A 15,112-nucleotide genomic window follows, 5' to 3' on the forward strand; every position below is an offset into this window, starting at 1 on the left:
AAACTATAGGGTAACAAGAAAATTATACAACGATAGTAGTTGCTCCTTATACTAACTATATATAAATTGTAAATCAAAGAATAGAAAATAATGTACGGAATTTGGAGTGCAAAAATCTCCACCTATTTCTAAGTTAGGGACACTTCTGTTACAATATTAAATTCCCAATAAAGAAAAAGTACAGCAAAATCACAACTAACCTACATAATGATAGGGTTAGAACTTTTCTCATGGCTTCCTCTAAATACTCGGTACAAATTTAATCAGTCTGGTATTCTTCATGCATAGTAGCCAGTGTAGCCGCACATTGAAAATGATATTATTGCATGCATATATATTTATATATAATGACCATTCCTAACTTATGAAACAATAACTCACAAAGAAAACAGAAATGGAAGATTTGATTCGATTGCCGTCGTCGTCGTCGGTGTCATTATCTCGATCTCCTCCTCCTCCTCCACCCCCGCCTCCTCCTCCGCCGAGAAAAGTCGGAGGATGGAGAGCTATCAAATTCATTCTTGGTAAACTTTAGTTTTTAAATTTTGTTTGTGTTTTGGTGAATGTTTTGATTTGATTAACTTTTGTTTTGGTTTTTAATTTTTGAAGGTAATGAATCATTTGAGAAGCTGGCTTCAATGAGTTTGATAGCGAATATCATAGTATATCTGCAAAGTAGATATAATATGGAAGGAGTATTTAATGTAACAGTGTTTACTGTATGGTCTGGTTCTTCCAATATTACTTCTTTATTAGGTGCAGTTCTTGCTGATACTTATTTGGGCAGATTTTATACTCTTCTCTTTGGCAGCTTCTTTTCTCTTATGGTAAAATCTTTTCTCTTTTAATTTTATGCTTTTTTTTTTCACTTAATTTCCTGGATAACAATATGTTTTATTATTGGTATACCCAGATTTGAGCAATAGTTATCACTACATTTTGCATTTCCAGACTGTCCTAAATATCCTATAGCCATAAAACAATAAATTTGACCATTAAATATAGACAAAGTGAATTAACATATTCAAAACTATGACAAATTTAACCTATTAAACAAATTGTGTTAATTTGATGCAGCTATTTTGTGATTTGTATCTAGGGGTTTGCAAAAGCCAAACTAAACCTTTAAAAAACAGACTAACAAATTTAGTTTAATTTAATGTTATAAAAAAAAATATTTTTTTTGTTCGGTTTTGGATATTTAAAATTTAGTTAAGGTCTAATGTAAATCGAACTGAAAACCGACAGAACTGATCGGTTCGGTTTGATTTGAAAAAATTAATTTCTTAAAATTTTGGTCTAATTTATAAAATAATGTTTTAGTTCCTTAACTTTTATAATAAATTAGTACAAATAAATTAAAAACTTTTATATCCAATATTATCAAAATTATATATTATTATAAAAAAAATCAGGCAATTTTAGATTATTATCCAAGAAATTATGAACTTTTTAATGTATCATAAATATTAATGTTTGGCCACCGATTCTCGATTGGTCAACCACCGGTTTTTCAGCCATTAATAAATACCAACTTAAGATACTAGTATATTGTATCGCATTGTAATTAGATCTATTTTATTTGATGTTTAGACAAAATTGATATGAGCCATAATTTATTATATTAAACTGGCACATTTTTGTTATGAACAAAAATTTCCTGCAATTCATGTTGTTGGAAACTCCTGCTACTGTGTACGTGGCTAATATAGATAGGCTGCTGTTTGTTGAATGCATAACATGATAAAGAGTAATTTTACTCCTTAAATTTATTGTAAGTTCTATATCAAATATTTAGACTATATATATTTGAACAAAATTATATTGTAATAGTGGTTGCACAAAAGGCATGCTACTGTATATGTGGCAGTTGTAGATAGGCCAATATTGTTCCATCTTAACATATCAAATCTGATATAAAAAAAACAATATTTTTTAAATATTACATGCTTTAATTTAATTATTTAGACTATTTTGTACTTCTTATATTTTTTATTTTGACTAAACAACTATATCTGATATTTTTTCTCTTTAATTTTTATATTATTTTAAAAAAATAAATATTTTGTATTTTTTTAAGATGGTAAACTTATTTAGAATTATATATATAATTTTTTTGATGTGATTAGGATAATATCTTTTATATTATTAAAATATAAAATAATTTTATTTTTATTTTTATTGATATTTGAGTTAAATTTTTTAATTTTATTTTTATTTATGATAAGATATTAATAAAACATATATCATTCAAAAGGATATAATTAAAATAGTCTAAATATCTATTATAGAACTTTTACTAAATATGAGTGTTAAACAAATTATATTTAAAAAATAAAATTTTCTTTTCTGTAATATAATATTTGATTCTGTAAATAAAATTAAATTTTCTTAATCAATTATATATATAGATGAATATAAGTGTTAAACAAATTATATAATTACACTGACAATTAAAGATATTATTAGCTTTTACTAATTAAAAATTCACAATACATTATTTAGAAAAATATATATTTTACATATTTTGTAATTAATATAATGATGGTATGAGTATTTGGATTATATGGATCTTTTTATGTGATTGTTGCAATAGTAACTTTTAAATTATTAATTAATATATTAAAATTTTATTATTAATATACAGACTAAGTTTAATTAATTTAATTTTTGTATTCACGATGAAGTGTTAATATGATATATAATTTAAAGAAAAATAAAGTCTCATTATTAAAATATAATTTTTCATATACTGTAGGAATTAAACTGTAATTTTTTGCAAACTGATTTTGCAACTGAAACAGCCCATTTAGGGCTGCCACGTACAAGGAGCAGGAGTTTCCTGCAACTCAAACTGCGGGAGAATATTGTTCTTTTTTTATTTAGCATATGTTTACCGATTTCATTGTTAATTTGTTATTAATATTAGGGAAATTCTTATCTAGATCCGGTCCATAAATTTTCCATGCACTATTATTACAGATATTTTAATTTATTTTCCCTTATTTGCAGGGAATGGCAGGCATGACCCTAACGGCAGCAATACCAACCTTAACACCGCCTAGATGCCACGGATCCGGCGCCAATTGCCCCCAAGCAGATAAATGGCAGCTTGCCTTCCTCTTTGTAAGTCTCGGATTTCTGTCGATCGGAGCCGGCGGTATTCGGCCATGCAATATTGCATTCGGTGCCGATCAGTTCGACACCACAACAGCCAAAGGACGGTCACAGCTCGAGAGTTTTTTCAACTGGTGGTACTTCTTCTTCACAGTTGCTCTAGTCATAGCTCTTACAGTCGTTGTCTACATTCAGACCAGTGTCAGCTGGATGATCGGATTTATAATCCCGACCGCTTGTTTGTTCGTCTCCATTTCCATATTCTTGATCGGATATAATACTTACATTCGCAAAGCTCCGCGAGGCAGCGTTTTCGCTGATATGATCAATGTCACAATCGCTGCTTGTAGAAAGCGCAAGCTGACAATTACTTCGGATACTAAGTATTCCTTTTACGAACCTCCGATGGACGCGTCCGAGCTGCATCACAAACTCGCTCATACTGATCGGTTCAAATTCTTGGATAAGGCGGCTATGATAAGCGACCAGAGCGAACTAGATGATCGAGGAATTGCGAAGAATTCGACAAGATTATGCAGTTTACAGCAAGTGGAGCAACTGAAATGTTTAGTTGCAATCGGGCCTGTTTGGGTGTCAGGAATTCTCTGTTTTATACCAATGGATCAGCAGAATTCATTTGGTATCCTGCAAGCTATTCAGATGAACAGAACCGTTGGAAAAAAATTTGTAATTCCGCCAGGATGGATGGGTCTCACATCTATGATCGCTCTTTCGTTATGGATTTACTTCTACGAGCGGATTTACCTCCCGGGTTCGAAGAAATTCACCGGAAAAGAGAGACGAATGACTCTTCAGCAGAGAATTAAGGTCGGCATTGTAATGTCAATTCTCTGTATGTTAGTTGGTGGAGTTGTTGAGAAGCAGCGCCGTGACTCAGCTTTGAGAAACGGAACATTTACTGCCCCGTTATCAATCGTCGCGATTTTTCCCCAATTTGTCCTGTCAGGATTAATCGAAGCTTTTGGAGCGGTTGCTATAATGGAGTTTTACACCACCGGAATGCCTGAGAGCATGAGAACTGTTGCAGGAGCGGTTTTCTTTCTCAGTTTATCAATAACGAGCTATATAAGTACATTACTTATCAATATTATCCACTCTGTCACCGGAAAAAATGGAAAAACGCCGTGGATCGGCGGTCACGATCTCAATCATAACAGACTGGATCACTATTACTACCTGATCGCCTGTCTAGCAGTATTCAATTTAATTTATTTCAGCTGCTATGCCAGCCGCTACGTAGTGGCGAAAAAGCATCACAATACAGGAAGTATAAAATCGGAAACAGATACTTCAAACTCCTGCCATTATTCGAGCAATCTGAGCACTAAAGATTCAGTTCACGACGAGGAAAAAGAGTTGGAAACACGTGGCCGACATTGACAAGGAAGAAGAAGAAGAAGATTCAGACAATCGGATCGTGCAAATCCTGAAACAGAAATTCGATTGTCAGGTATAAATTTTGTAATGTTTTTAATACTTGTCTTTTTTAAGTAATTAATTTTCATTTTGAGAGCTTTTTATTTTTAGTTTGGTCCTATCAATCCTGACGATGATGGTGCGGAAGTTAATGTTATTAATTATAAATGAGTGATGTAAATATACGTACTTTATCATAAACAGATTATCAATTGGTTCAATGTCAGGATTGCAGTTTTCAGGTCGATTCAATCAATGAAAAATTTCAAATATTGTAGTATATTATTATTTAGCTTTTCCAAATTTTAAAAATTGCCTTCACCTATAATGCATATTGTCAAAATTTGATTAACAAATTGCAATTTTAGTCAAAATAAATAATTATAGCCATTAATATAATTAAATTTATTAAAAAAATTGATCAAAGCATTATACCAGTTTAGTCCAACAAGTTTATATTTTGTATCTATTATATTCAAGCAACTAATAAAAAGGAATGAAAGATCTAATTGATAAAAATACTATACAATCCAGTATCTTAAGTAATTTTATTGATAAATTACTCTATTTTGAAGAGAGAGAAAATCAAATTTTCTTTGATAGTAACTTAACTTTTAGAAAGAAAATTGATGATTGTTAAAAATTTAGATAAATTTAATGGATAACTTTTTAGATTTTTTAAGTTTTTAATTTTTTTTTTCAATCACAGAATAGTTTATCATAAAACAATTCGGGAACAAAAAGATATTTTATTTTCTCAATTGTATCCTCACCTCTTTTATTTTTTAGTTTTAATATAATTGGCACTAATTACAAAATTTATTGAATCAAACAAACAAAAAAAATTATATCTATAATAAACTTATCAAATTAATTATAATTCTAGATATATTAGTTCATTTTGTCTTAAAAATTTACATTTTACGCCGAATATAGTGGAGATTCTACTGTAGACAACAACATTAGTAATTATGATTATTATGAGTGCCAGAATCATAAATGTTTTTAAAGGGAATAATATAGATAAAATTATCATTTTGAAAGATTTCGTCGAAATTGTTCGTTTGAATTTTTTTCAAAAAGCTAATCATAGGTTCCTCTTTCTCCTTATCAAAACAGTAGAGCCGTCATACTCATTATTAAACTTGTTAAAGAGATGACATATAACGAAAGTATATCTTTTTGATCAGAGGTTGAATTGATCATCATACGAAGAATTAGACCAAAAATTAGGAGAGATATATATATTGAAAATGAAAAAAAAAAGTTTAAAAAATAAGAGAATTAAATGAAAATTATAGAAAAAAAAGTTAACTTTTAGCTTGGTCGACATCGAGGACAGGGATATTTTACTTCTGGGTTTGAAGCATTTTGATGTATTAGAAAATCTAAGTAAAGTTTGTAGAACTAATATTCTATTTTCCAATCATGAAAAGGACGGTCTGTTTATAAGTAGTAGAAGACAACATCACGCATCTATGTAAGAATCCTGCCAACATAGCAATTCATGAGCATATAAAACCAATAAATATGGGGTAATTGATCATATAAATATATCCAAACTATGGTTATTTTACAAGTTTGTAATTTAATTTTAATTTGTTTTATTTAAATTATTAAATTTCAATTTTATTTTCAACGATAAATTTTCTGATTAAAATAAATATTTGGCAGTTGAATTTTATTTTTACTTGAAATTTTAATGTGCATGAATAATTTGACATATGTAAATCTCTCCTTCCTAACATAACCCTATTGCGACGTGTCGAAATTCGGCTGCCCATATAGCCGGAAAATCTCATTTGAAATTAAATAAAAAATGAAATAAACAAAAAATTGGTAAAAAAAAATAGCAGTTTAGATACCTGAAGATGAATTACTCAACAAATATGACACCATTAGTTTCATAATTGGATCTCTAGGGATTTTGTTTGATACATATTGTAGGAATCCATAGATATTCAGAAATGTAGGTATACCTGCTTTCAAATTTATAAGGACCTGTCAAAGTCGACAATTATAATTTTGTTTCTTCCTTTTTCACTTTCAAGTGACAAATCTTTGTGTAGTCTAAGTAACACCTTGTAGATAAATGTGAAAATATTTAATATTAGTAAAATAACAATAATTAAAGATGATAAATACTCGAATACACAAATATGATTCGTCTAACACGAGAAATGTGAATTCTGCTTTAAATTGATAGATAATGGTTTTATTTTTTTATTTTAAATTATATATAGTCACGGGTTATTTAAATGATTAACTATTATATACTTCATCCGTAAATAAAAAGAATTCAACTTTCATAAAAATTAAAAATTTAATTTATTATGGTTAGATTATGATAATATTTTTTAATTGTGTTTTTAATTCTCTAAAATAAAACATTATGAATTAATGATTTACACAAATAACGCCGTTATAACAATGATTAAGAAAAACAAAATCATTGCATTGATGATTTATAAAAACTAAATCCATTATATAATATTATGTAATAAAATTTATTTGCATAAAATCATGCACTTTAACTATAATTTAATTAATCTCTATTTAAATAATTAAAATGTAGATTTAACATCGATTAAAAATATTATATTTACGACTACATGATATTTTAATAATTTTATATTTAACTAACATTATTTCTATTTATGGAACATAAAGAATAGTAATTTTTATAATTTTACGAGACTCATGGGGTATACACTCAGCACTGGCTATGGTTTCGGATTGTCGGTTCGTAACCGGCGATTTACGATCCCATCTTAAGTGGAACATGCCGATTTCAATTCTGATTAGGCCAATTCTTAAATTTAAGCTTGAACTTGATCTACATTATTAGGTTAGATTGTTCTAAAATTTAATCTTGAGGCTTGGGCTAAAACAAATATGTTGAAATTATAGGTTTTCTCTTCTAACCAAAGAGGGATATTGCAATATTTTATATCATGAGTAAAAAGAATGGGAAAATAATGAAAACTGAATCACAATTGCAAAACAGATATACCTAAAAAAACATATATCAAATGGTTCATCGCACTCATAAACAATAGCTCAAATAATATAAACACTAGGTAACAATATGTTAGGTTGTGAGTTTAATTTCTCCCACAAACATTTTACTTTTACGATTATAAAAATAAAAAAGTTCATAGCTAAGATATTTGGACTCAATCCATATGGCCCAAGTGACTTGCATGAAAGATGCCTAATTTTTTATTTTTTATTTTAAAATAATTTTAAAATTGGAACCAGCAATTTCAAATACAAAATCAGACTGAAACTGCCTCGTCTGCGATTCTTGACCAATTTCATTCCGGTTTTAGTTTTGATCAATTTTGAATCGATTTTGACCGGGTTGATTTTGGTGCGGTTTTAATTGAGAACCGCTTCATATTCAAGGTATACTCATTAATTTTAGTAAAATAAATTAAACAAGAAAAGTATTAAAAGATAAAAATTGCTATGACATTATGTAATTTTTTATTATTATATTTAGATAAACTGAATTTTTGAATACATTATTTATGCTAATTTTTTAATCAAATTATAATGGGAAAAATAGCTCCAACAAGTAATAATCAATCTATTAATTCCAATATCAATAATTAATCAATCATTCTAATACTTTTTAATATTCAATAGCTCTCACCTATTAATAGTGGATCAATAATTGTAATACCTTTAAAAAATTGTGTGGAGTGTGATCGGGTAAAAGATCTGAATATGGGAAGATATTGGAGGACTTGGTTGATTTATCATCAATGATTAATGACCCATTCTCAAACCAAATGAAAAACAAACTCTTTTTGGCAACAGAAGCGTAGCCTATCTTCTTAAATCTTTGAATAAACGAAATAAGACAAATTATATGTTTCTAGTGATTTGCCAGACTTGACAACTACGGATGAACCAACTCCACTAAAAAGAATTGCATTTAAAATTATCATTTTATAGGCGTTTTCTTTAGCTTTTATTGTTAGCTATTAGTAGTATTTTTTTAAGAATTTCATTTATGTATTTGATGAAGGATTTTTACGATTGCTACTGTTTTCTAAAAATCAAAAAAAAAATTGAATGTAAAAAGCATTATTTTAAAGTTTTGTTTTCAACGATGCCCTGAAAATGTAATTGAAAAATGGCTTTTGAAACTCGGTTTGTCGCTACTAGAGCTATTGTCTCGACATGAATCATCTCGGCAATACAAATAGAGGAGAAGTGATAACTAGATCAAAAGACTCAATTCAGCTGTTACGTTTGCAAGGCCGGATGTTTAGGGATCGGAATGCCAACTGACATCTATCATTGAATTCACCCGAGCCGAGAGTATCTATTTTATTTTGAAAACATTCGGTGCCACAACTGATAGTTATTACTCTCTCTATTTTAAAATAATTGGTCATTTAAACAAACACAAAGAAATAATTTTTTCCAAATACGTAGTTAAAAAAAAATTAATATAATTGTAGAAATTAAAAGATTTGGTCTTAATTCATAAAATACGTAAAGGTTTAGATATAAAAAATAATTAAACCTTTATTTTTATAATTTTTAGATATACAAAAAGTATATTAATAAATAATTTTTTTATTAGTTCATCTTATATTGAAATAAAAAATATTAATTTATTTGAAGACAACTATACAATTTTTATTATGATAAGACTTTTATACTTGTTTACTAAATATAAAAGGTTATCTATAATTTGAAGTGTTAAAAATAATAGCAAATGAATCCCAAGGCGCAGATAAGTTGGTAAAGCGCTCTTTTGACTAAGGTGAGGTTGCGGTTCGAACCGTACTCATATATACAGCCGTTTAAAATTTGGGCTAGGAATTTACCTCCCGCAAGGGAGTTACACGGAACGAGTGGGGATTAATCTGAATGTGAAATGTTTAAAGGTGTCATCTTATAGTTAAGACTCGTTCAGAAAATTTCATGAACCTGTACCAAAAAATAAAATAGCAAATGATATAAATGTTAGACAACAATCTGCTAGGTCGTGACTCACACAAACACTCCCTCCTCAATTATTAGGTAAAAAAAGTAGCCTATCAATTCGGTATAAAAGGACTATAACTTAATTAATTACTTCAACAAACTTGTTTATACTAAAATATAGTCAATTCAATATATAAATTTTTTTTATTTTTTTATTATTTAAAGCTGAAATAATTATATTATGTAGTTATATAGAGTTAATTAAATAATTAATTAAATTCTTTATTTATACTAACTATTAAATTAAAAAATATCATAAAAAATATTGATTATTTTCTATAAATTTAAGTTGATTCATTTATAACATAAAAATAAATATATTTTTGTTGATTATTTAATATTTGAGTAACATCTAATTAGATCTCACTAAATCAAGTTGAGTAAAAATTAGTCTAAATAATATATTATTATTAAAACTCATTTAAGAAACTCATGATTAAATGAGAAAAATTTTATTTTTTAAAATGAAAAAATGTTAAAGAGTATAAAGACAATTGATCAAACTAACATCAGATTTTAGTATAGAGAAGAAATGCGATTCTTGTCGTCTGCCTAATAAACATAGATAAAATGTATGAATATTATATTTTTGAAATCATGAAGGAAATTTTTTAAAACAGATTGCCATAGAAACGACACTTATGTTCAATGCTTTTCATGTGTGATTGACCCATCACATGCTTAACCGTTACATTACACACTTATAAATAACAAAAGCAAAAAATTTTATTATATAGTAATAATTGTGAAGAGGAGTGATTTCTTTATTGGTAAAATGAATTTTATATTTAAACATTATAGTATCAAATTGTTACTTATCTAAATAAAATCAACTGTCATTTAGTCAACCTCATAAACTATTTAAAAACTAAGCATGATACGTGACCAGCAGAGTTTATTACCCTAAAAAGCACCAATCTCGTGAAATAAAGCTTGGATTTTAATGCAGTTTTCGAGCCTCATTTGGTGCATAAACGTTCGTTGAAATAATGCTTCAAGGCTGAACATAAATAATAAAAAAAATTTAAAAAATAAAATAAAATTGGTAAAATCTATATTTGGATTCCTATTCTATTCAATATTTTTGAATTGAGTCTCTCTACTTTTTTGTCAAGATTAAATTCTTACACTTTTAATTTATAGAAATTACGTCTCTTTCTTTATGGAAATAAAAAGTGTGTGCTCCACTTGCTGTTAGTGCGATTGGAATAATTTCTTTATTCATTTTGTTTTTACATTACTTTTTATGCATTTTTATTTTTATTGAAATTAATCCTTCAATCGGTTTTCTTGTCTAAAATGTATTAATATTTTTTTGTGACAATGTCTATAAAACTAAAAATTTAAAGACTTAATGTATACAAATTATAATGGAGAGACCTAATTCAAAAAAGTAATATAACATATTAATAAGTAAGATCTCAAGTTTTAGCTTTTTGTATGTAGCAACTAATTTAGAAAAAAAAAGATTAAAAGAGTTTTATCGTCTTGATTGATTTTATCCGGCTCAATCTGAATTAGTTAGAACGACTCTAAAAACATTGAGCGACGCTGCGAAAGTATTATACCAAGAAAAATAGCATATATTTGAGCAGAAAATAAATCGGTCCCTGAGCCATTATCCTAGCTAGTCTCAATACCACATTTTGTGTGGCTCATAATGACACCACCCAGGCTTCAAGGGGATGAGCATTGTGATCAACCAGCTAATTTAGACCACATAACATCAAATCAGTCGGTCATGATTTTACAGCCGACCTTGTAATTATATGGCCAATTTCATATATTTTTTATAACCAGGAGTAGCGTTTGTAAGAAAAATTAATTTTTTTTAATATCATATTAAATTGTGCAAACCAAATTTATTGGTTTAGTTTCATTATTCGATTTAATTTAGTTCTTACATATTCTTAATCTTATCATATATCATGACATAGAATGAATTAAAAAATTAATTATTCATACTCATCTAGCTAATCAGAATATCATCTACCTCATTTGTAATTCAGCATCTACATTATTCTAAAACGTAACAAACAGATCACAAAATCCAAAAAAACTTACATAAAAGGGAACAGAACTCACATGCATTATCTTTTTATCTTTTGAACTAATGGAAACAAATTCACAATAGAATTTTCATAAATAATTTTCTTGGCAGACAGAGATATTAATAGTTGACGTGACAACGACTGAACTGATGAATATGTGCACCAATGAACACCAAGAATGTTAAAAATGTGACCAACCCGCACTATGATTGAACTCTGTAATAACTTCTTCATTTCACACTTACTGTCACTCACCACCATTATAAAGATAATGCTTCTTCACCATTAAATAATCAGTAGCTAAGTTACAGAAAAAAAAACAAGAAAAACATGGAGAAAAATGAAAATTTGAAAGAAAATTCTCAGAAAAAATCCATGGAGACTCATGAGAAAGATGATGAAAATGTCCAGCTTAACTACAGAGGATGGAAAGCTATGCCGTATATTATAGGTAAGTGAAATTTAACTTATTTAAAGGCTGATCTTGTTAATTTTTTAATGTTTTTTTTGTTGATTTTGGTTGTTTGTTGTTGAAGGAAATGAAACTTTTGAGAAACTAGGAGCAATCGGAACATTAGCAAATCTGTTGATATATCTAACGACAGTGTTCAACATGAAGACTATTACAGCAACAACTATAATTAATGTCTTCAATGGCACGGCTAATCTCGGTACTATGATCGGAGCGTTTCTTTCGGACACATACTTCGGTCGGTACAACACCTTGGGGTTTGCTACTGTTGCATCTTTTCTGGTACTAAAAATTAGTCCTGTTTTTTGAGTTTTTCGCTTATTCTGATCGGCTTAAACTAAAGTGTTTTTTCGGTTTCTTGAAGGGGTTACTTGTGATAGACTTAACAGCAGTGATCCCCAAGCTGCATCCTGCAAAATGTGATAAAAACAGTTCAACATGTAGCGACCCAACAACCGGTCAGCTGGCCGTTTTGTATATAGGATTCGGGCTTATGATCATCGGAGCAGGCGGTGTTCGTCCGTGTAATTTAGCATTCGGAGCAGATCAGTTTAACCCGAAAACAGAATCTGGAAAAAGGGGTATTAATAGTTTCTTCAATTGGTACTTCTTCATGCTGATGTTTGCTCAGATGATTTCTTTGACTCTCATCATTTATGTTCAAGCCAATGTGAGTTGGGCAATAGGTTTGGCAATTCCGGCAATTTTGATGTTTATAGCTTGTGTAGTGTACTATGTGGGTTCTAGTATTTATGTTAAAGTGAAAGCTTGTGGTAGTCCGGTGACCGGTGTGGTTCAGGTTTTAGTTGTTGCAGTCAAGAAAAGAAGGTTGGTGCTGGTTGAACAGCCTTGGCTCTCACTTTTCAATTATATTCCTGCTCAGACTATTAATGCTCAGCTTTCTTACACCGATCAGTTCAGGTAATTGTCCGGTTTTAAGTTATGTTTCACGGAAATGGAAACGTTTGAACTGAATTTTTTGAAACGGAAAGCAGCGGAAATGATATTTTTCGCAAGTATATGCTATAAATATGAAGTTTCAGAATTTTAGAAGCGTTTCAGAAATGGAAATGAGAATGAAATTCTGGGACATATTAGTCCGATTTGAAGTACTTTCAAACACTAAGCCCCTCTATTGTACGAAAAAAATTGAATCCTGAGTTTTCCCATTTTCATTTTCTGTTTCTGCTTCTGAATTTCGGAGTCTTAGAAGTGTTTGCGGCAACGGAAACAAAACACCAAAACATAAGAGTCTAGATTTCAAGTAATTTCAATAATGGAAATGTTTTTGATTCCCATGTTTCTGTATTTTTTTTTCTGTTTCTAAAAACACTTCGAAGACTCAGAAACTCTAAATTTATAAACTTATTCTTATAAAAAATAAATACTGTGTTCTGCCGTTTATAGTGTTACTAAGACTAATTTGATAAAAATGTTACAGATGCCTTGATAAAGCAGCAATTAAGACTCCTGAGGACGAAATAAACCCGGATGGATCGCCAGTTAATCCATGGAACCTTTGCAGTTTGCAGCAAGTCGAAGAAGCGAAATGCGTAATCAGAGTGCTTCCTATTTGGGTATCGGCCGTGATATTCTACACGGCGATAGTCCAACAGAATACATATGCAGTTTTTCAAGCAGTTCAAAGCGATAGACGCCTCGGAAGCAGCAACTTCAGCATTCCAGCAGCAACTCACACTGTGTTTCTGATGCTAAGCATGAGCATATTCTTGCCTATTTACGACCGAATCTTAGTTCCGTTTCTCCAGAGAATGACAGGAAAAGAAGGCGGCATTACGCTTCTTCAAAGAATCGGATTCGGCATAGCATTCTCGACTCTCTCCATGATAGTCTCCGCTTTCGTCGAACAACAGAGAAGGACTATAGCTCTAACTCAACCGACTCTCGGGATTGCACCGAGACGCGGTGCGATTTCCGCAATGCATAGCTTATGGTTAGTCCCTCAGCTAGCTGTAGCCGGATTAGCCGAGGCGTTCGGCGCAATAGGCCTAGTCGAATTCTACTACAAGCAATTTCCAGAGAACATGAGAAGCATTGCAGGGTCCATATTTTTCTGTGGGCTAGCTGGTGCAAGTTACTTGAGCAGTTTGATAATAGCTGTCGTTCATCGAACCACCGAAAAAACCGCCACCGGAAACTGGTTAGCCGAAGATCTAAACAAAGGGAGATTAGACTATTACTACTACTTGATTGCTGCTCTTGGTGTAGTCAACTTTGGTTATTTTTTGATGTGTGCAAAGTGGTATAAGTATAAAGGAGGACAAGCTGTTGGTATTGAGATGATAGGAGACACTAAGCTGTCGGGAAAACATTCAGCTTGATGTTGTTTTAAATTAAGAGTAGAAATTTTCGAGTCGTTTTAGATCAGAATAAGACGATCTGCTCGGGTTTTATGGCTCTAGAGATGAATGTAATTAGCAGCAGTTTAGTATAGCTTTAGCAACACTTTAATACTTGAAAAAAATGTGCCTTACTTGCTCTAGCATGTGTTATTTTCATTTTGAGTAGGTTTTATGTATTGTTTTAGCAAATCATAGAAAATAACCCCCAAATTTCTTAAAATAAACATGTTCATAGCCGTGATGACTCTATTTGGAGGTCGATTAACTTAAAACTAGAGAAAATTATCCCTAATTAAGTAAAATTGTTAAATATGAGTTAATTGACTGACACACTTAACAATTTCAATAGATTAAGAACATACTCTCTAATTTTAGGTTAATTCGTCCCAAAATTATATAAAATAAACTCATTCACAAACCACGAACGGACCGTCACCAGAAACTGGTTATCCGAAAATTTGATCAAAATTAAAAAATTTAATTCATAATTGAATAAAATGGCTAAATATGAATTGATTGAACCGTCACACTTAGCCATTCTAGCTATACTTGCTCACTTTGATTAATTTTAGCTATACTTTCTCATTTTTAAATCAATCAACCTCCAATTTGTACCAAATAAAGCATCACAAGCAAGGTAGCACAATTTTAATATTAGTCAATCT

At 30.0% G+C, this 15,112-nt stretch overlaps 2 protein-coding genes across 2 annotated transcripts; both read left to right on the forward strand.

Annotated features, from left to right (window-relative positions):
- The first annotated feature begins 313 nt into the window (after positions 1 to 313).
- Positions 314 to 4,775, forward strand: LOC126671595 (protein NRT1/ PTR FAMILY 2.8). Its single transcript, XM_050365378.2, has 3 exons — positions 314 to 524; positions 610 to 827; positions 3,013 to 4,775. The coding sequence occupies exons 1-3, from the start codon at positions 395 to 397 to the stop codon at positions 4,516 to 4,518; spliced, it is 1,854 nt and encodes a 617-aa protein (XP_050221335.1). The 5' UTR covers positions 314 to 394; the 3' UTR covers positions 4,519 to 4,775.
- A 7,019-nt stretch (positions 4,776 to 11,794) lies between these two features.
- On the forward strand, positions 11,795 to 14,587 carry LOC126673840 (protein NRT1/ PTR FAMILY 2.11-like). The gene is made up of 4 exons (XM_050368144.2): positions 11,795 to 12,063; positions 12,149 to 12,366; positions 12,449 to 13,005; positions 13,526 to 14,587. The coding sequence occupies exons 1-4, from the start codon at positions 11,943 to 11,945 to the stop codon at positions 14,424 to 14,426; spliced, it is 1,797 nt and encodes a 598-aa protein (XP_050224101.1). The 5' UTR covers positions 11,795 to 11,942; the 3' UTR covers positions 14,427 to 14,587.
- Positions 14,588 to 15,112: the final 525 nt, after the last annotated feature.

Source organism: Mercurialis annua, linkage group LG3, assembly GCF_937616625.2.
Source record: "Mercurialis annua linkage group LG3, ddMerAnnu1.2, whole genome shotgun sequence".
Taxonomy (NCBI): Eukaryota; Viridiplantae; Streptophyta; class Magnoliopsida; order Malpighiales; family Euphorbiaceae; genus Mercurialis; species Mercurialis annua.